We start from the raw sequence: 21467 nt of genomic DNA on the forward strand, positions 1-21467 counted from the left end.
TGGTTTCTTGAGTGTTTGTGACAAATTAACAAATAACAAATTAATTCTGGTAAATGGACTGCATTTATATAGCGCTTTTATCCAAAGCGCTTTACAATTGATGCCTCTCATTCACCCATTCACGCACACACTCACACACCAACAGGTGTGAAAGGCTGCCATGCAAGGTACCAATCAGCTTGTTGGGAGCAATTTGGGGTTAGGTGTCTTACTCAGGGACACTTTGACACGACCAGGGCGGGGGATCGAACCGACAACCCTCCGACTGTCAGACAACCGCTCTTACCTCCTGAGATATGTCTATGTCTGTCTGAGTTGTGCACCAACCTCCTTTGAGATACCATGTGAGGCTGAGGCAGATGAACAAACACCCAAACGGGACACCAGCCCACAGGATGTGTCTTTTTAAGCTTCCGTACCAGAATTTCCAATAATGTTGCAGTTAAATTGTGAAATGGTTGATCTCAGGACTTATCTTAGCACCTTAAAACCCTCTTTAAACCCAGGGCTTTTTGTAAGAATCTTAAATAAACCCCATTATCTCAAAAGCTATATACAGTACAGATATGGTTCAAAGCTTGAAATAAAGAGCACATTTGTACCAAAATGACCAAATCTCACACAGGAGTCTCATTCAGTAAACATACAGGACATATTTATTATTATTATTATTATTATTATTATTATTATTATTTTCAAGATTACCATGAAATTAATTAAATGCAGTCCAGTGTAATGTACCTGGGAGTTTCTTGATTAACAAGGGGATAGTCTGTATGAAGTCTGTACAAATACAAGTGAATATAACTGATAGGTCCTCTCAGTGGGTTTTCTACCAACTTATTGTTGCTAATTGACAGAATTAGCAGCAATAACTAAGGAGTGCGGTACTTGGGAGGGGCATGACAATGGGTCAGTACAACTGAAATACAGGGCAAAGGGTCAATTTTTCCACAAGAGTAGACTATTTACATAATCTCTCACAAACAAGAACAACTTGTTTTGATGCATGGAAACCTAAAATCCAGGTGAAAATCGGTTTAAACTAATCAGCTCCTTTTTTAAAATCCAGGTATTTTTCTGTGAAAATTGGTAAAAACTGTAAACAGTGACCTTTTTCTATGTACTAAGAGTCGATTCACTTGTTTTGACTGAGGGTGTAATTTGTTTACATAAGTAACAGTAGAGAAGGATTATCAACTGTCTTGTTGCAGACATTTTTTGGATTATGAAATGTCGTAATCATCCATCTGGGGTGAGGGGACTGCCTTGTTTTTTTCTGTTATCTCCAGTGGTTTTACTGATCAAGACAGGGTTTTTTTTGCAGCAGAGTGTATGCTTTACAATGGTATGTGGATTATTGTGCAGTACAGTGCAGATAAAAGCAATCATTTAAGACAATGTTATTTTAAATGCTGGCGTCTAATTTCATGGCCATTGTGCTTTAAGGGTTTTCAACTCTGAACAAAAAGAACAGTCTTGTCAGTCATGTAATGTCATCCAGATTGTTTGACGTAAGGACTGACGACAGTAGAACAAAATTTGAAAGCCTTGACTATTGTTACTATTTGTAGGACATTGGGTGAGGTAAATGAACACCGTTTTGGAAGGGTGAGTGGAGTATTTCAGTGTTTAGCCTGCATGCTGTTTATTTAGTTTAACCTGAATGTACTGTACAGCAGTGTTCACTCTGGTGCTCCTGGATGGCATAGCATGGACAGGCCTCCCATTTTGCTCTGCTTTTGGAGAAAAAGGGTTGGTTGTGCTGCATCATCACATAAACACTGGAGCTTTGTGAATGATTGGCACACGGTTTTCATTAGAAAGCTTCTAAAATCAAACTTCCATGCAGCTGATTGGCTATACAGGCAGCCAGTGAAAGGCTTGCTTGTGAAAGCTGAATGTGCTCTGTTTTAAAGATTTAAACCATCAGCCTGGGTGCCCCTTTCCTGTTGGAAAGACAGGAGGAGGAACTGAAGAGCACTGTCTTGTTCTTGTGTGTGTGTGTGTGTGTGTGTGTGTGGGCGAGACGCCTCTCTCCTGCACACGTCTCCAGTTCATGCAAGATCAGTCTTGATGTAAATGGAAGGATTGGTTACACGGTGCAATTCCAAGTGTTCCTAAGAGATCCTGATTACTGTACTCCCTTTGACATAAAATGTAAATCTCTAGGATACCGCCAGAATGGAGCTTTAAAAAAATGCTTGGGTGGACAATTTATTTTTGGAATGAAAAGGAGATGGGGGGATGGCCAGCACAACTGCCTCAGGCTAGACAGAACAGGAGTCTGATTTCCTGTGTCTGGCTCGCCCGCACACCCCTCTTCCCCTCAGAGACCCGAGGTTCCGTGCTCTCCGCACTCTGAAAACTCTCGCCAGCTGCCTGCCAACAGCAGGAGCTCTGCGGGTCGGGTTTCCCGGTCGAAAAAACCCCAAGAAACAGAGATGGAGGGGGAGATGGAGAAAGTGTGCATTTTTACTGCTGTGAAAAATCCATAGAAACAGATGAAGTGAGGGACCAATGTAGAGAGTGCGCACTTTTAATGGTCTGAAAAACGTAAAGAAAAGGCCAGAGAGAGGAAAGTATTTTCATGCACGCATTGGTCATGGTACTGTCTCCCAGACTCTCTGACAGAAAATGAGAAAGCTGTAAATATGTGGTGCAGGACTGCCGTTACATGCTAGGAAATCATTATAGTGGACTTTCCATCTTGAAGAAAATGAATAAAAAGCATTACATGGCTGAAAAGATGTGACAGACGAGCCCATAGCATCTGGTATGACAGATTCTGCGGGTTTCACAACAGGAGTCTTTCCACATGAATGAGCACATCCTAGAGCAACTCTGCATCCACTTCCTAGAAGACCTAAAATGTGAATAGCACAATTTGTAATTTGGCCAGGATCCATCAACATTTGCCCTGACTCCAAATTATTCTTTTTTCTTAGTAACTCCTTAAATCACATGTATAAAAAAATAAAAAAAAAACTTGCATTTTTTGTTGAGTTCAGGAATGTTCATTAAAATGCAGACCTTTGGCAGAAATGGGTGACGTAAGTTGATTGATTAGTGGTTGTTTTCCAAAGGAGGTGCATTAATTTGTTGTACGTATGTCTTAAGGGTTGATGCAGAAAGTCTGGCCTTCTTATATATGAATAATGGGGTCAGAAACAGCAATCCACCTTCAGAGAGAGTGTTTGTGTCTGACTTTCCATTAATGACAGCACGGTCTTGTATGTCAGCAGTTCACCACACGTGGGTTGTCTACAGTTTACAGTGGTCATGCCATCTTCAACAAGGAAGGGCCAAGTGTGAAGGGAGATGCACATTTCCAGAGGATTCCAACAGATGTCTTCCACCTTCAGTGGAGATGCCACAGATCCATGTGTGGAAATCCCTCGCTGCGCTCCACTTAACTAATGACCAGGCAATCGATCACAGCCCCCCTTCTCTGGATCCCAGCCCCTGGCACCTTGCACTGCCAGAATCTTTGTTTTTTTTTTTTTAGCCCAAACATATTGCTGATTATTGGAACAACTGCTTGATGTTGGCGAGACTTCAGCTGCCTTTCACCAGATTGAAAAATGAGACTTATTCTGCGAAACCGAATGGAACACTGCGCTGAAATGTTTGTCCTTCCTATTCCTGCTGTGGATCATTCTTCTGTTTCCAAGAATCCTCTGAACAACCTTGCTCCATTTTCACATCACGTCTTTATTTCTTCATTCTTGGTGAAGTTGATAAGGGTATACCCCCTCCGCCCCTCACAGCCAGGTTTTAACCTGCGTAAGATTACATTATTCAATGAGCCAGCTCCTGTGGCACATTAGTTCGTATGAAATAGCCTAAGTAGTGTTGACACATTGATCACAATTCCATAATTGTAATGTAATCGTTGTCTTGATTACTGAGTCTCTGCTACTTTGGCCTTCAGTCCCCATTACTGAATATCTTTGAGAGTCTCGCTGTTTTTTTCTCCTGCTTTGTTTTCTCTAGTCAAGATTCCCATGTGCTTATTACAAAGTGATATTTTCCTGACACTGCATCTCTGTCCTCTGCTCTCACCTTTTGATATATTGTTGTTATTCAAGACATTTGATGCTGTGATAGTGTTACCTCAGGAAACTTGGTCAACTCTTCTGAAAGAAATGCCTTGGCCCAATACTTTTCTAATGGTAGATTCATATAAAAACTATCTATCTATCAAAAAATATAATTAGATAGTGACCTTCAACTTTTCTTGTGTATAAATTCCTGATGTAAATGAAAAAATAAACACTTAATGCCAGTGAAGATAGTTTTATTTTACTTGTGCACGTCTGCAGCATAACAGTGATGACATATGCATTACATCAACTTTAGACATGAGATACAATGATCCGATACAATGATCCGAAAAATGCTTTTTCTCATTTTCACAAAATGATAGATGTTTTTGTATTGTAGACAGGTATAGAACAAATGCATGGGATATTGTCGGTGAATGACTTTGTATTTTACATTATTTTAAATATTTATCATTTTGTAAAATTAGTCTGTATACTGTTTAATTATCATAATTAATAATTAATGTGAACATACATACCCTTATAGGAATAAGATGCTCTAATGTGACCCAGCTGTACCTGAATTTCAGGTGGACAAAACACAACTGCTTTTTGTGGGTGTTTTGAAGCCATGTAGTAACATTTGGCAAAGAGCCTTGATTTCAATCATTGCTAGAATAATGCTGAGTAACTGCACAGTAATCATCTACTTTTTTAAAATTTGAGTATAAAACATACTCATGATTGTCATTGTTAAGTTAAGTTTAAGTTTATTGTCATTCCTTCTCTTTACAGGTTATGCAAAAAGCATGAAAGAGATATAGTGCCCCCGGGGCCATAGTGCAACACATAAAAACAGAAAATTCAACAAGCAATAAAAACAAAGCAATAAAAACAGAACGTACAACAATAAGAGCAGTAAACTTAAAACTTCACTGAAGATGAAGTGTAAAACAGCAGAGTGTCCGACTGTTAAAGTGCTGAAGTGCTTATGTAAATCTAAAACCGTCAGGTAGGACAGTTCAGGAGACCAACAGCCTGTGGAAAAAAGCTGTTTTTGAACCTGGTGGTTCTGGTCTTGATACTCCTCAGCCTTCTTCCAGAAGGCAGCGGGTCAAACAGTCCTTGAAAGGGGTGAGAGGAATCCTTCATGATGCTGCGGGCTTTTCTTTTACACTTTTCTGTGTAAATGTCCTTGATGGCAGGAAAACTAGTTCCGGTGATGTACTGGGCCGATTTCACAACCCGCTGCAGGGCCTTCCTGTCTGCAGCTGAACAGTTCCCATGCCAAACAGTAATGCAGCAAGGCAGTATGGACTCTATGGTACACCTGTAGAACCTGGAGAGAATGGATGTGCACAGCCTAGCTCTCTTTAGCCGTCTTAAGAAGTACAGGCATTGTTGTGCCTTCTTCACTAAGGAGGAGGTGTGCTGGCTCCAAGAGAGATTGTCTGTGATGTGCACCCCCTAGAACTTAAAACTGTGTACTGTCTCCACAGCTGTACCATCGACCTGTAGGGGGGAGTGAGTCACTCCGGCCCTCCTGAAATCGACAATCATCTCCTTCGTCTTGTCAACATTCAGAGAGAGGTTGTTGTCTCAGCACCAGATCTCAAACTGTCTCACCTCGTCCCTGTAGGCAGATTCGTCGTTGTTGGTGATGAGCCCCACAACTGTGGTAGCATCAGCATACTTGATGATGTGATTGCTCTGGTGTATAGGGGCACAGTCGTGGGTTAACAGTGTGTACAACAGTAGGCTCAGCACACAGCCCTGGGGGGCTCTAGTGTTCACAGTAGTGGTAGTGATTGTGCAAATAAACTAAACTCAACACCAGGAAAGTGCAACATTAGTTCTCCATTACTTTTTCATTTTTGCAGGATGTTGTGATTACTCTATATTCTGTGTAATTACTGCCACATGTCCATTTAGATAAGAGGTCTGCTACATTACATGATCATAACAATGCTGCAATTATTTAAGAAATATGCAGGGTAAAATGCATCTTATGGAACTTGGGAAGGCTGGTAGATAAACACACCGAGGCCCCGAATGGTAGTTCTATAAAAGTACTGTTATGTTTTATTTGGAGAGTGTAGTTATGCTATTCATTTACAACATGGGTTCAGTGTCATATTTATGGGATATGTATCTAATCTCCATTCAGTTAAAATGTGCTCTTTAAATTCACATTGATCCCTTTTGGTTATACCAAGAACAGCTGATCACTTATTTGCAAAGGTCTTCACATTGATGTGTATAGACTAGACTTTCAGTCTTCTGTAGCAAAGCATTAATTTTGAAAATATGGAGAGAACTTTGGAAGAAAAACAATCCCAAAATGTGCAAAGCAGCTGTGTTTGAAAGAAACACTAAGAGGGAGACTATGGCAAAGTAATTACAGCTAAATCCAGAGAGTCTTTTTCCACTGGTGCGAGTGGAGCAATGCGGTTCCCCCTTACGCAGCGTTAAGACCCAGGTGCTCTATTAGTCTAGGCAGAAAGAGGCTGATTGAAAACACACGTTCGTTATATAAAGATGTCCTGGCTGCGTGTGGGATCCCTCCAAATGTTTTTGTTATGATTGGTTGTTTGTCTTTTCAGCTCATCCTTCACCTTAGCCTTTCTTTGGTATTCATTTCAAATATGGTTGTGAATTTCGTTTAGTGGTACTGGGAAGTTAGAGGGAATAGGTACAGGGAACTGTAGAAGAATAATAAACAGCAGAATGTTGCAGACAAATCCATGTAGGGATTGCAGAGCAAAGACCCTCTAAATCAGGGCTACCTGAGACACTCAGGGACAGCCACTGGCCAATAGATTTCCCAACTCTCTGTAGGCCACTAATATTCTCAGAATACTCTGAGAAATGGGGAATGGAAACTGAGTTGTTTCAAAAATGCTGAACTCTAGAAACATTATTCCTGGAAAGGGACGTTCCATCTTGTGGGATGTGTTTCATGAAATATGATTTTTATTGCACGTTTTTGCTAGCAGTATGTGATAGGTTAATGTTTCAGTTGGCTTGAATTGTCGCCTCCACTTGGAACCCTGCCTACAGAAGTCTGTGATTCGTCATAAAAAGTAACTGACCAGCACTTCCTGGGAAGTGAGATGTGCTTATCTTGCATGAAATGATCTACCTAATAAAGTTTGTAGTACCACAAAGTTTTGAGAATGACATGAGGCTACTTCAAAACAAGGCATTCAAGCATTCTGTCTGCTGGGTGAATGCTTGCATACACCGGTGGTTCCAAACCCTGTTCCTGGAGATTTGCCATCCTGAAGGTTTTTATTTCAACCCTAATTTGCCACACCTCATTCTGCTAATTAGCAGCTCAATGAGATCTCTAAGTGCTGAATGAGATGTGCTTTATTAGAGTTGGAGTGAAAACCTACTGTAGTTCTAAAGGAACAGGCTGTCTCTCTGGCCATTGTGCCACATGTATTGAAACATACTTTTTTACGTGAGCTGATTTTTTTTGTCCTTTTTGGTGTGAAAGTCCAATAGCATTGTCTTAATTGCAACACAACTATTTACTGCAGATAAATATTTTGAATTGCATGTGTAGCTCTGCTTAGACTGCTTAGGTTTTGTTTACCTCCTGTTTCAATATTCAGTCACGCCACGGTGTTTAGAGATTAAAACGTGGTGGTGCTTATTGTAATGAAAACAGTATTGACTCTGCTGTAGGTGTCTCTTCAGGGAATCACCGTGCCTGTCTGCCTTTTTATTCTTTGCAATTTTGTCACATTCAGTGCACTGATGATGGTCCATTAATAGAAATGTGAAATCGTGTGCACATTTTTAGCCCCAGTCTTGGCAAGATGTTCAGTGTTTTTCATTTCAGAAGTTACTTTAATCACATGCACTGTCAGTTCTCTTTTTCACACAGCAGTATCTGAGGTGGGTCGAGCCTACTTAAAGTGTAGTGTGAATTCAGGTGTGAATAGCATACTTGCGGTTGTGTGATGCATTATGTGTACTGGTGAGTAGAGCAACACAGTGCTAGTACTCGGGCTTGGTCCTATCCGTTGCTCAAAAAATATTTGCTGCCCTTCATTAGTTGCTCAAACCGCTTGTCATATATGGTTCCTTTGAACGTTGCACCTTTGGGTTCTTAAAGCTTAATATAGGACTGATCTGCTGTTTCTGCTCAGCCATACCACAAGGTATACTTACATTTTCTGAACTTGAAATATTTTCAGTTGGTGTTGTTGCACATTACACTGATGTCCCAAAGTCAGAGAATAATTCCGCCTGTTTGTGTTGTGGAAAATTCCTGCAGCAGGCCAGTGTAGGAGAGCCTGACATTAGCAAGAGCCAACAGGAGTTCACTGAACTCAGCAAACCATTAAATGTGTTTGCAATGGTCAAAATGCTGGGTTTCAGTAAGATGTGCCCTATAGTCTGGCATCACAGGGCTGTGCATAATTGGCCATGCTGTAACAATACCTGGGAGGGAGGCAGGCAATTTTCAGGCAGCTGACTCCTTTGGTCCACTGGATACCTGCTGTCCACCTGCACCAGTTACACATGAAATGTGCTCCTCTAGCAAAATGACTTGGCAGACTACAGATTTAAAGGAAGCACTGGCTGGAAACTTGTACTTCGAAGGAGAGCATATGCCGAGTACATCGCAGCAACGTGGTGGGTCTACAAAAGTGAGGGGAATTTAGAATGCTAAATAAGACATATTTACTTAAAACAGACACTGTGGAGGAAAAAAGATGAATGCAATGCAATGTGAATGGCACCACAATCTGTTAGCATTTTGACATCTGATGTTAAGGGTGACCAGAGGGTAAATCCCACTTTTTGCTTCGTAAATGGAGTTTTATGTGAAAGAGATTTGTAAAGCACTAATCACATTAAAACTACCCCATCATGGATTTAGTAGAACATTCCTGTTCAGTTTTTTTTTGTTTTGACTACATTGGATTTTTTTTTTTTTTATGAACATGAGCTTAAAGTGCAGACTGTCAGCTTTAATTTGAGGGTATTTACAGCCAAAATACTAGGTGTGTCAAAATCTGCTGTTTCATACATTGTTAAGGAACCAAGATCGCACTGGTGAGATTAGTCATAGCAATAGCAAAAGACCTGGTTGCCTATAGAAGACCATGGAAGTGGAAGACTGAAGAATACTTTCAGTTGTGAGGAAAAAACACTTTTTAACTGTCAAACGGATCAAGAACATTTTTCAGGACATAGATGTGTCCGACTACCATAAAGAGAAGACTGCATCAACATAACCTCAGAGGGTTCATCACACGTTGTGAACTACTGGTAGGCCTCAAGAACACAATGGACAGAATAGAGTACATTAAAAATCTGTAGAGTCCTAGAATAGACTTTTGGACAGCTGAGACAAGTGTTAACCTGTACCAAAGTGATGGAAAGAGGAAAGTGTCGAAGAAGAAATTAACTGCTCATAATCCAAAGCACCTCACCTTATCTGTGAAGCATGGTGGAGGTAGTGTTATGGCTTGGGTGTGTTTAGCTGCTACTCAAACTGGCTTCTCTTTATTGATGAGTTGACTGCTGCCAGCCACAAATTCTGAATAGTACGCAAACATCTTATCTGCTTAGATCCAATTAAAGGCCTCAAAACTTTTTGGACAGCTCTTCATCCTGCTGAAAAGCAACCATGGAGTTTTTCAGGGCTAAAAAGTGGAATGTTCTTGACTAAATAAGTCAATTGTCTGACCTGAATCCATTTGAACATATGGTTCACTGAAGACAAGACTGAAGGAAAAAGTCTCCCAAATGAAACAGAAATTGAAAATGGCTGCAGTACAGGCCCGGGAGAGCATCATCTTGGTGTCTGGTGATGTCTTTGCATCCAAAAATTCAGGCAGTCATTGTATGGTAAGGCTCATGTTCAGGATTGTTCTACTTCCTACTCCCCAGGTACATTTTGGCCTATTTGCCAAAATAAATATAACCACTTTTTTAAGGAGATTATGCAGACGGTTTGTATTAAAAACAGTCAAAATGGCAATCTACAGCTCTGGTAAAAATAAAATGAAATCCTTTATTAAATCTGCCAGTCATCGCTGCCAAATTATGGACAAGCTTTATCTGAATGCATTCGACCAATCACAGGTGTGAAATATTCTTTTAAACTGTTATTTCTTTTTTCAGTTTTCTGTCATTTTCAACAACTCTGCCATGACTGTTCCACAACTTCAGCCAATATTTCCTGTTACAAACACCAGCCTCAATTATATATCATATTATAAGACTTTTATATTATCTTCTGGTCAAACCTTTAATGGCCTTTGTGTCTTGTGCTCCATACATTTCTTATTCTTAAGTTTTCTTTTGCAAATTAAACCAATTTGGGTGGCTTCTTGAATTTGTTTTAGGCTATGGACATCCTGCTTCGATGCCAGTGCTATGTCACACAACCGATTTAAGCAGCAGAGGCCCTGAAAGGCAAGGTTTAAAAAAAGTGTGAAGTTGTCCAAAACAGTAAATGTTTATCATGTACATGACTGACTTCTGCAAAAAAACAATTTACACCTTGCCTTTCAGGGCTTCCATACTACACTGAAAAAAATAAAAAATAAAGTTATCTCATACGCATGGGATAATAACTCATACATAAAACATATCTTGTATGTATGACAGATTGACTTTTTTTGGCCACTTTTTTTTTTTAACCACAAAAAGTTTTTTTGCCTTTCAGGGCTTCCGTAGTGTAGTCTTTGCCTGGTGTAGAAAATCAGTTAATGCTGATGTGTCTACTTCTTTTTCTTCCTTTCTACATTTTAGATCGTGTTTACTGGGGCTCGGATCTTCAGATCCCCACTGCCAGCTTTGAGGAGGTGCTTCATGATGACAAAGCTGCCCTGGACTGGCTGATGGAACTGCGAAAAGTGGGCATCGTTCTCCTGAAGGGGGCGCAGTTGAAGCAGGGGCAGGTAGCCAGATTGAGCCAGAGGATCGGCTACCTGAGACTGACATTCTATGGGTGAGTTCTATTTCTTTCTTATCTGTTCCGTTGGAAAGTTGAAATATCTGTCTAATATCTTTCATGTGTTCTAATATCTTTAGTGTGTTCTCTGCTATATACCAAGTTCAGCAGATGATTCATTATTGGTGCTTAGAAATTTGAATGGATTGTCTGTATCTTCTGTTTTATGTAGGATGTTTGACAATTGAGATAATTGAATTGTTTAACTGTACAGTTTCTGCCAGAAATACAGTCAATATATACTGAAAAACATGCACTGTCGCACTTCAACTCCCAGCCAACACCGAGAAAGGGCACTGTAGGTTGATGCTGCTTACCTTCAAGCAAACAAAACACACACACACAGCTCCTGGGGGTGCTGATGAATGTCCTGAGAAAAGAGAAATGAGACGGAGGCCATTAGCTGGAATGTGAGTTAACTACCAGTATTATGATACTGGATGTATAGTATGTCAACTCACAGTTGTTGGTGCTATGATGAGATGTTGCTCCAGTCGAATTTTAGTAATTTATTAACTAATAAATAGCATAAGCTGGATAGGTTGCTAAAAATATTGCGCTAAAGCTAACTGAAGCAGCAACCTGAAAACTAGCTCAAATGTCAGTGTCAGTATTGGATAAAAGCAATAGGAGCCTGTAACAAATGGCCTCAAAAGCAAAAATTATAACTACATTTGGCTATGTGCTAGCATTGACATTAGTTTTTATGTTACATCACACTAAATTAATTCAAAGAAATTAAGGCTAATAAATCATTATTGTTTACGTAGTTATACTTTCAGCAATTTACCATAACATTAACAGTCAGTAAGTTGTGCAGGAGTGAGCAGTCAGAAGACTGCCCAACTAAGAGAGAACATGTAAACTTCTTGTCTTAGATATTTTATGGAACAGTACACTCTCCAAATGAGAGAGAACTTTATGAAAACTTTGTGGCTTAGAACCCTTTATCTTTTATGGAACATTAGGACATAACATTTTATTTATCATTTCCCTTTTTTCAAGGTCTGAGCCATCGCTTGAATATTGTTTTTAATGTTGTTATGAAAGATACAGTATATACTGTTTGAATAATAACAAGAATTTTTAATTAATTCAAGCTTATCGTTTTGTGTTTGTTAAAAGCTATTTCAAAAATTTCTATTTAATTTGGATATAGGGATTATTAAAAAAAATTATAACAATATTGAAATGGGGACATAACTGCTCAGTGCTACAATATAACATCCTTTCAATGATTCACAGGTTGTGCATTTGTCATGTCCTGAATCTATATACAGTCATTGCATATCAAGTATAGACAGTACCTTCAAAGACCCCCAGGGGTCTACAGGCCTCCTGTTGAAAACCCTAGAAAACTTATGTGAGTCATAACTGGACAAAACACTGCAACTTTAACAATTTAATATTGTTCCCATTGCAAAATGCTGTGTTCGTTCACTGATAAATGGAACTTTGACATTAGTTCCATTTAGGCCTACATTATCTGCTCGTCAATTTAATTTTTTTTCTCAACCCTACGTTCCACTTACGTTCCCTTACACCTTTCCCTGAGCTGTTTTTTTATCATAATTCTTTTTCACAACCCTTAGTGTATAGTTCTTCTCTACCCTGCCTTGACTGTGCTTTCTGTTGTTTTACTCCCATAAAAAATGTAGAAAAAAGAAAAGGTGGTCGTTTATGTCTGTGGTAGAATTTTCCGTGCTAGACATTGCAAGACTGTTTATTTGAAAATAGTGACATGCCATTTGTACGAGCCGCAAAATAATGATTAAACAAAAGAACAATCTGCATTGCGTAATCGCTAATGTGAAATACAGATGTTGTTTGTAGTTGTACTGACTGTGGTAGCGCATTGACAGCAAGCCAGCTAAACTGCACTTGAATCTCGTATTACATCTGAAGTAGAAAGTATCACTTTCTTGCTTATATTATGAGGTTTTAACTTTATTGACTTTTTTGGGTTTCACAGTGGTGAAACACGGCTGCCCATTTGCAGGCCTAAAGTTATACCCTTGACTTGGTCATTTGTCCATCAGATCAACATTGCATTTCCCCATCAACAGAGACTGATGTTCCATTGAAGATAAAACATTGGGAGAAACAGCAAGACATCTGATGACATCATTTAGTATTTTTGAGTGCACAAACTGACAATATTGAGTGAAAGTACATCCAAAATGCTCGCCAACATGTTGATTCTTTGGAGGTAGTTATATGTCTTCTGTAGTTTTCTGCCAAGGATGAACTAATGAGAAAGAATCACCGATTGTAACGTGGAATACATTTGCTATAGCTGCAATTGGTAAAATACAATAATCAGAAAAATGGCGAACTTACAAACTGACATTCATAGTTACAGCCTGCATAGCTTGCAAGCCACACCTACCACACCTACTGCCTTCCTCACATTATTACAGATGTGATATAGAATATGTAAGGAGTGACGTCCACCCTGTGTTGGTTCAGAAGCAAGACAATAATGGATAGGCCAGTGGTGCTCAATAAAGTGCCATGGAGGGCTGAGAGTATGCAGTTTTTCATTCCTACCAATCACTTCCTGCTGATTTCACTAATTAGTTCCCTCCTCTGGTTGAAGGTGACTAAAATCAGCAGGTGTAGCGATTGGTTGAAATGAAAACCTACAAACTCTCAGCCCTCCATGGCACATGATTGGGCACCACCAGGATAGGCAATCACTGTAGGTAGTTGAGTGCATGGTTGATAAAATTGCCATCCAGTAAGTAATGCTGTCTGGTGAGATCGAGTGACAGCCTGGGTTAGAGTCCATTCAGTTTTCTGTTCAGGCAATTCACAAAATGAATTGCAATTAAATTTTCTATAAATTGAAAAATCCTCACAAAATATATTCATTTTTCAATTCATGTATTGAACTTCAGTTGCTTTTGTGGATTGACCGATGTGAAAGAGGACATTGCGGAATGTAAAGCAAAAGCAGATGTAGCCTGGGTCCACATGGACACTTAACTGTTTTGAAGGGTTTTGAAAGTAGAGGCCACCTGACAAACAACTGAGTTGGTGCAAACCTAGATCTTCTCAAAGTTACAGCCATTTCAAGACAGTTATGTAATTTTATGCATCCATCCTATATTTATTTTATTTATGTATCCTTTATTTTACCAGGAAAGCCCCAATGAGATCTCATTTTCAAGGGCGACCTGACACACTACACAAAACAATATCACAAGGACAAGGCAGATACACAGGCGATAAGACAGGTTGTAAAGATATGCAGTGGTTAAACAAAATTAAAAGCAAGTGCACTCCTCAGTTACTGTGTAGTTATTGTGTTAAGAATTAAACATTTAAAACCAGAGAGTATTAAGAGGGTATTAAGATTGACAGGTCAAGTTGATTCTGGAGGTTATTCCCGCTTTTGGGTGCATAGTAATTAAGAGCCTACTTCCCAAATCAAGGAATCTTAAAAAGCAACAAATACCTGGGACAAAGCTCATAGGTACTCAAATTTAGTAGATAGCTTAGCTTAGAAGGGAGCTTCCATACGTTGGCTTGATGAATAAAAGAGATGGGAGTGAATGGGCCTAAATAAATTAAGTAAAGTTAAACCATTCATAGAGTACAGTGATGGTTTAGCGATTTGGCATTTGTGTTGACATGCAATGCGCTGTGATGCACTCTTGTCAAAGGCCTGTAAAGAAGTGTAAGGAACATGCATGTACATTATGCCACCATAACCAATAATGGGTAAAAGTGTAGATAAAACCAACCTTCTCTTGGCTTCAAACTACACAAGATTTATTTCTAAAGTAGAAGCCCAGTTTCTTAATCAAATTGTTATTGTGGGTTTTCAAACAGTGCCATCCAACCAGAAACCTAAATACATATGACACTCGTTCAGTTTATGTATTACTATGTAATACGCCAATTTGCATCTCCTCTGCATTTGGAGTATTGGACCTAGCAAACTACTTCTTAATTTAGTTTGATACATTGAAGACCAGATGACGTTCATTAAAAGCAGTCTGAATAGAATTAAAATCAGATTGCAGGTCTTGTATGGCTCGAGCTAGTGAGGAGGCACGGCAATAAAGAATAGAATAAGCCTATTGTTTAAATAAATTGTGAAAAGAGCTGGTTCCAGGACCAATCCATGAGGGACACCTTTAGTATACAAAATGTTTGTCCTGTAGAGGACTGTAACCTATCACCTGTTTTCTTTGTGCCAGAGGGCCTCAACCTGCAGAGGACTAGTTTGCAAATTTGCATCAAGGAATGTGAAGGGAGAATGAAAAGTGGGAGTTTTGGGAACAACTGGAGCTTTATTACCATTACCAAGGTCACATTCCAGTTATAATCCATTGAGTCCACTAAAGCATCTTGATTGAGTGGACAGGAGAATAGGGGACCGCTTTGAACCCTCAGGAATCGGATAAAAACGGCATTGCATAAAATCCTATTCATTATGGCAGCTTTATTGTTTGTACACACTTGGCATAGCTGTGATATTGTGGAATTACAGTAGCTGCTATTGTAGATGAATTGCATGTGAATTTGAATCGATTTAGATACAGTCTGCATTCCAAATTGGCTGTCCTGTTCCTCCAAATGAATTTTTAATGATTTTTGCCATTGTGGTAATTGTATTCCCATGGCCAGAGGTATTTCTCCACATTGCTGGAGGGATGGTGTATTTATGGATCCAGGGAGAGATTCCTCCCTCAAGCTCAGGAGTGCATGAGGGAGCCCAGGCTGGCTCCAGGGAAACGTCCCCAACAAGCATGACGGAGCACAGCTCGGCTGACAGAGACCAGATGTGAAGGTTGGAACAGAGATGAAAAAAGGCTCACGATTGCACCCGAATAATAGATAAATCTTGAGCCGTAGAACATACTCACGCATTCCTCTGCAACATACTTTGTTGGAAAGCAGGTCTATGGATTTTGCAGATGTACCAATTGCTCAAATGGGCCTCTTGAGACAACCTGAAATATGAGGAGTTATTTTTAAAATAAGTTAGAACACAATCGTGACATCTCCTTCCAGTGAGTGACTTGAGTCTGCGCCAGGTGGCACGCTCACGATAAGAGGTCCTTAGATAAAAAGGGCAGTTACGAAGGACCTTTCCAAACACAACGGTCCTAATTGACGTTCACAACTTCCTTTTATCAGCCTTGCATTTGCACGGTCTGATGATAAGCGAGCGTGTGAGGAAGTGAAAGAGTGGAGAGCTGGAAGAGAATGCCATTGGCTGGCTGAGCGCATTCTTTCCAGATTAGAGCATGACTTAAAGTGTATGTGGGCTATCCTGCAGCCAGAGGGGAAGCACTGACTGACTTACTTCAACAGAGACTATGGAGCGACAATGGGGTGGCTGCAGAGGAATTACTGTGGATGGAAAAATATACGAGAGCCAATACTTTATGTAGTCAATGCAGGTTCTGGAACAAAAGGCATCTATCGCTGAACTGATATTGGAAGCACACTGACGTTGTTAAAAAATTGTTTGGTGCAGAAATGCGTAATATATCTAATGTAGCAAAACGCAGTGATTAATTTTTAACATTTATCTAATTGGATAAATGAGATATTGTATCCATCATCTAAAATCATAGTTTATGTGGTGTTGAAGCATGAGTCATACTGTAGCAAAATTGAATGTAAATTAGGTAAATGTCTGCATTTTTATTTACGATATATCACAATCATCCACTCAAAACACCTTGTTTTAACTGGTCATTTTTAAATGCTGTGTTTCTGCAAACATCGAGGCTCTCAAACCTTTTCTCACTAATTTTTTTGGCCTTATACTGTTTTCTGTTTAAAACATCCTCATTTCCCTGTGATTTGTGTTTGATGGCCTGTCTTATCGTCAATTTTTAAGCATGAGGGCATTAAAATGAGATGTCTTTATTGCCTCAGTCACTGTGGCTCTGTTGTTATCCCATTTACCCTTTGATGTCGTACGTGATGAAAAATCTTACAGTGCTCCAGACACTGCTGCATAAAGCACTTTTCCAAAATGTGTGCTCCGTTAGGCAAGTGGTCACGTAATGTGCAAGTCCTGGAAAGAAGTGCACAGCCTGCTAAGCCAAAAGATCCTGGGAGACAGTAACTATTCTAACTGATTCAAGTGTTTGAAACCGCTATCCATAGCAGAATTATATCATCCCATTGTTCTTATTTAAAATATTTACTGATGTCAACAGAGTAGTTATAGCTTTTTAAATGAGATCGAGACCCTGAAGCGTGAGACTGAATGATGTGGATAGTCAACCTCACCAGTACATTCTCACAGTTAGCCTTGTAAAGTGACCTCCCTATCCCCCCAGTGAGAGCTTTTGGGTTTGTTTTAAGTGGCAATTTCCCTGTCTTCTTTATATTGTAAAAGAGATGGTTTGGGTCATCCTCAGCTTTTTGGACATCTTCTCCTAGAGAAACCACATTACATGTATCCTGGACATGCATACATTTTTGGGTAACTTAAAAGGTTTATGTAACTTAACATTGGATTGCAAAATGTCAAGTGACATGAGAAACCCAGATACAGTGGGCAACAAATACGGATGCTTTCTGACAGCGGTGTATTGTTCTGTATTTCTGACAGTTTGTACATCCCCTGGGACAGTGGACCTTCCAGCTACCTCAACTTTCCATGTGCTTTCCTTTGACACTTTATGGGGTAAAACAGTCAGTCGCACTTTGCTCAAGTCCCACAGGATCACAAGGGTTTCTGGTTTTTGTTTCAGCACTGTGTGGGAAAGCATGCCAAGTCAGTTAACCGCACAGACAACTGCCCTGCTCCCTCTGTTGTTCAAAAAGCATACTAAAATGCTCACCAGAATATGTAAAGTGCATGCAGGCAACTTTTCGGCTGTTTTATCTGATCCTGTGTTAAATGCCATTTTCAGAAAATCAGTTCACCTTGGATTGGAATGGATTGAACCTGACCATTTCGAGAGTTGCTGAATTATTAGATTGGTTGCTCCATCGACTAATGATTCAGTGTTCAAAAAACAGGCTTATTTAGATCAAATTCTTAACAATTCCCATTTTAAATTGCATGGTGCAGTGTACATTAGAAACATATGCATAAACCTTTGGTTTCTGACCCTGATAGCTTTTGTGTATTTCGTCATTTCTAAGGCAAAATAATGACATTCATCTTATTAATGCACATGATATGAACATCTTTAACTTTGCTATCTGAGGTTTATTGCCTGTAATCTGTCTGCTGCAAGTACAGCCTCATGGAATTGATGTTTACAAATGATTAATTGAATAAACAAACTAAATGTATCAAAGTAATCTGTCATTGTAATAAGCCAAGACAGAAGCCATGTTTTTCTAGCATTCCGAGTTGCATGGTGGTGCGAGGCTAAGCCATATAATTTAAAATATAGTGATGAAGTCAATGATTACTTGAAGTTCATGACACAGAACATTTCATTATTTTACCTTTCAGGACTACAAACAGGTGGGAAACATTAGACAATGCAGTGGGTTCAATAGAACCACATGATATTCATATTGTTTGCTTAGCAAATCAAATTCATAGACTAAGGCCTATTCTCTTGCATTTTGGCCTATTATAAATAAAACAGACAGTGGCCAGTCACAAAATATTAAACGGATATCTCCCTAATTTAAACAAAATAGACGTTTAAATTAGTCAATTACAGACGTGGCAGATGGGGAAAGGTGGGTCTACAGGTCAATCATTTATATGTCACGTGTTCTGAAATAAATACTTCCACAAAGGATGAACTTGTGTTTCTTTGCTCAAGCATCATTTGGGAGCCTCCTAACTCTTTCAAGGGACATTTTACAGGTTGGAATGTCTTTAAAGATGGCTGTCCTCAATCGATTTCAGGGTCAGGCAAGGACTAAGAAGACTAGGACAGATAAAATAAGCAATTGGACTGAGCCCTAGTAGTAGTAACTCGCTTCCTTGACTAGCTAGCCAGCATTGACCTGGTAGCTCTTTGCATGCAATATTTTACGAACGGCACCCCATATTTTTCATGTTCTTCTGTTGTTCAGGCACACATGGCAAGTCCAGGACAAGCTGGGGGCGAATAATGTGGCCTACACCTCTGGGAACCTGTCTCTGCATACAGACTACCCTGCTCTGCACCACCCACCAGGGGTGAGTCTCACTCCACTACACTCATACACACAAGCACATGCATGCACAAGCACATGCACACATACACACACCGACGCACACACTCACTTACTCTCACACACACACATTTTCTGTGGCCCACACACATACAGACTACATGATATGTGCCTTTTTTTTCTTTTTTTGCTGCTCTTATCCAGAGTGACTTTCATTATATGGCTTTCATACAAACCATTAATGCAGTAGTGCTATACCATTCTACACTTCTAGACTATCCTATTCCTGTCTTTAACTATTTTATTTCACTTCTCTATCCCTCTTAGAGTAATACATCTCCACCTTAGTAGAAAACCAGATCAGAAAATCTGAAATTTCTTTCAGTTTTAGCTATTTTCATTCTTTTAGCTACCACAAAGCAACATGGCCATCATTTGCACTGTACAGGTAACAACAGCCTCTCATTGAGCACAATGAGGTAGCCAAAAGCGAGGTTTTTAGGAAGCGAAATAATGTGACTTTTAGATATGTTTGTACCATGGTTATTATTGTTGGCAAACAATACCGTCATAAGACCATGATATGTGTGTTTTTAGTATATTCATGTGCATTTTCAAACTGTAGGCCTAGGCCATTTCTGATAGTTCAGCTACCTTTAACTGGGAGTAACCATTATTGGTAATCACTTGTTCAGTAGGTCAAGATGAATTTAGATCTGTGAAAATAATCATAATTTGGTAACTCTTGATCCTAATCATTTTCTTCCAGACATCTGTAGCATTACAATCCAAGTCACCCCAACTTCCAAGGGGTAGCAATTCTTAAAACGAATAGAATCATAGAACAGATCCACCAACTAAATAAATATAAGTGTAACTCACGCAAGTTGCTGTGGGTTTTTCTTTAAGCCAATTTTTAGTGACCTTTTTTGGATTTTTCTGCGTTTTCCACTTTTTAGGCCTTCCGTGCATTGATTCTTATCTTTTTTTAATTAGCTTTCTTTCTGTGCATTTTTATTTTTCTTTCTTTATGGTCTGGGTATGGTTTTCTGATTTGCCTTCTGGTTTTCGGTCTACCTTGCTGTAGCGCCACCTTTCCCAACTTTGAAATTTTCCTTTTAAATTATAATCACTGTCCAGCCTCTGGTGTATTTGCATTATAGCGGTGTTCGGTCTAATATACTCACACCCTCAGACCTGTTTGATTTGAATTTGCCACCCTGAAATTTGTCAGCTGGTGGAAACCCTCCCCTTCTCACCTTACTCTTCCTTCCCTGCCTCCCTTTCTTCATTATTTCATTAAGTTACACATGGGCTATTACAAACTTTTTCATATTATTATTTTAATATTATTCATTGGTTAAGTGTGCCTCCTGTTCTTTTGTGTATTTATATTTGTAACCTACCATTCATTGTATTGTCCTTATTGTTATTATTATTTATTATTCCTGCTTTTAGCTTGTTGGTAATTTCCGCCCCCTAGGTCCAGTTCCTGCACTGCCTCACCCAAGCGCACCAGGGTGGTGAGAGTGAGGTGGTGGATGGCTTCCATGTGGCCAATCAGTTGCACTGGGAGAATCCAGAGGCTTTCCACACCCTCTCCACACTCCTGGTCGACTTCACCGATAGTGGAGCTGACTACTGTGACTTTGCTGTGCAATCCAAGAACCATATCATTGAGTAAGTAAAGCCATTCAATCTTTAATCTGAACATTATGCAAGGGCAATGACTGTTAGACCTCATGGGTACAGAAAGTAATCATATTTTACTGAGTCCTCACTTTTCCAGGCACACACATATACACTCACCGGCCACTTCATTAGGTACACCTATTCAACTGTAAATTGCACCTTTTAACGCAAATATCTAATCAGCCAATCACGTGGCAGCAACTCAATGCATTTAGGCATGTAGACATGGTCAAGACGATCTGCTGAAGTTCAAACCAAGCATCAGAAAGGGGAAAAAAGGTGAGTTAAGTGACTTTGAACGTGGCATGGTTGTTGGTGCCAGATGGGCTGGTTTGAGTATTTCAGAAACTGCTGATCTAGTGGGATTTTCACGCACAACCATCTCTAGGGTTTACAGAGAATTGTCCGAAAAAGAGAAAATATCCAGTGAGCGGCAGTTCTCTGGGCGAAAATGCCTTGTTGATGGCAGAGGTCAGAGGAGAATGGCCAGACTGGTTCGAGCTGATAGAAAGGCAACAGTAACTCAAATAACCACTCGTTACAACCAAGGTGTGCAGAAGAACATCTCTGAACGCATACCACGTCAAACCTTGAAGTAGATGGGCAACAGCAGCAGAAGACCACACCGGGTGCCACTCCTGTCA

General features: G+C 39.7%; 1 protein-coding gene across 1 annotated transcript in view; it reads left to right on the forward strand.

Annotated features, from left to right (window-relative positions):
- Nucleotides 1-21467, forward strand: part of bbox1 (butyrobetaine (gamma), 2-oxoglutarate dioxygenase (gamma-butyrobetaine hydroxylase) 1) — a 60208-nt gene that overhangs the window by 32748 nt on the left and 5993 nt on the right. The window contains exons 4-6 of the mRNA XM_035419234.1: nt 10827-11025; nt 19051-19156; nt 20615-20811. Coding sequence (XP_035275125.1) covers nt 10827-11025; nt 19051-19156; nt 20615-20811 — 502 coding nt within the window. The remainder of the gene's footprint in view (nt 1-10826; nt 11026-19050; nt 19157-20614; nt 20812-21467) is intronic.

The sequence above is a fragment of the Anguilla anguilla genome, chromosome 5, assembly GCF_013347855.1.
Source record: "Anguilla anguilla isolate fAngAng1 chromosome 5, fAngAng1.pri, whole genome shotgun sequence".
Lineage (NCBI taxonomy): Eukaryota > Metazoa > Chordata > Actinopteri > Anguilliformes > Anguillidae > Anguilla > Anguilla anguilla.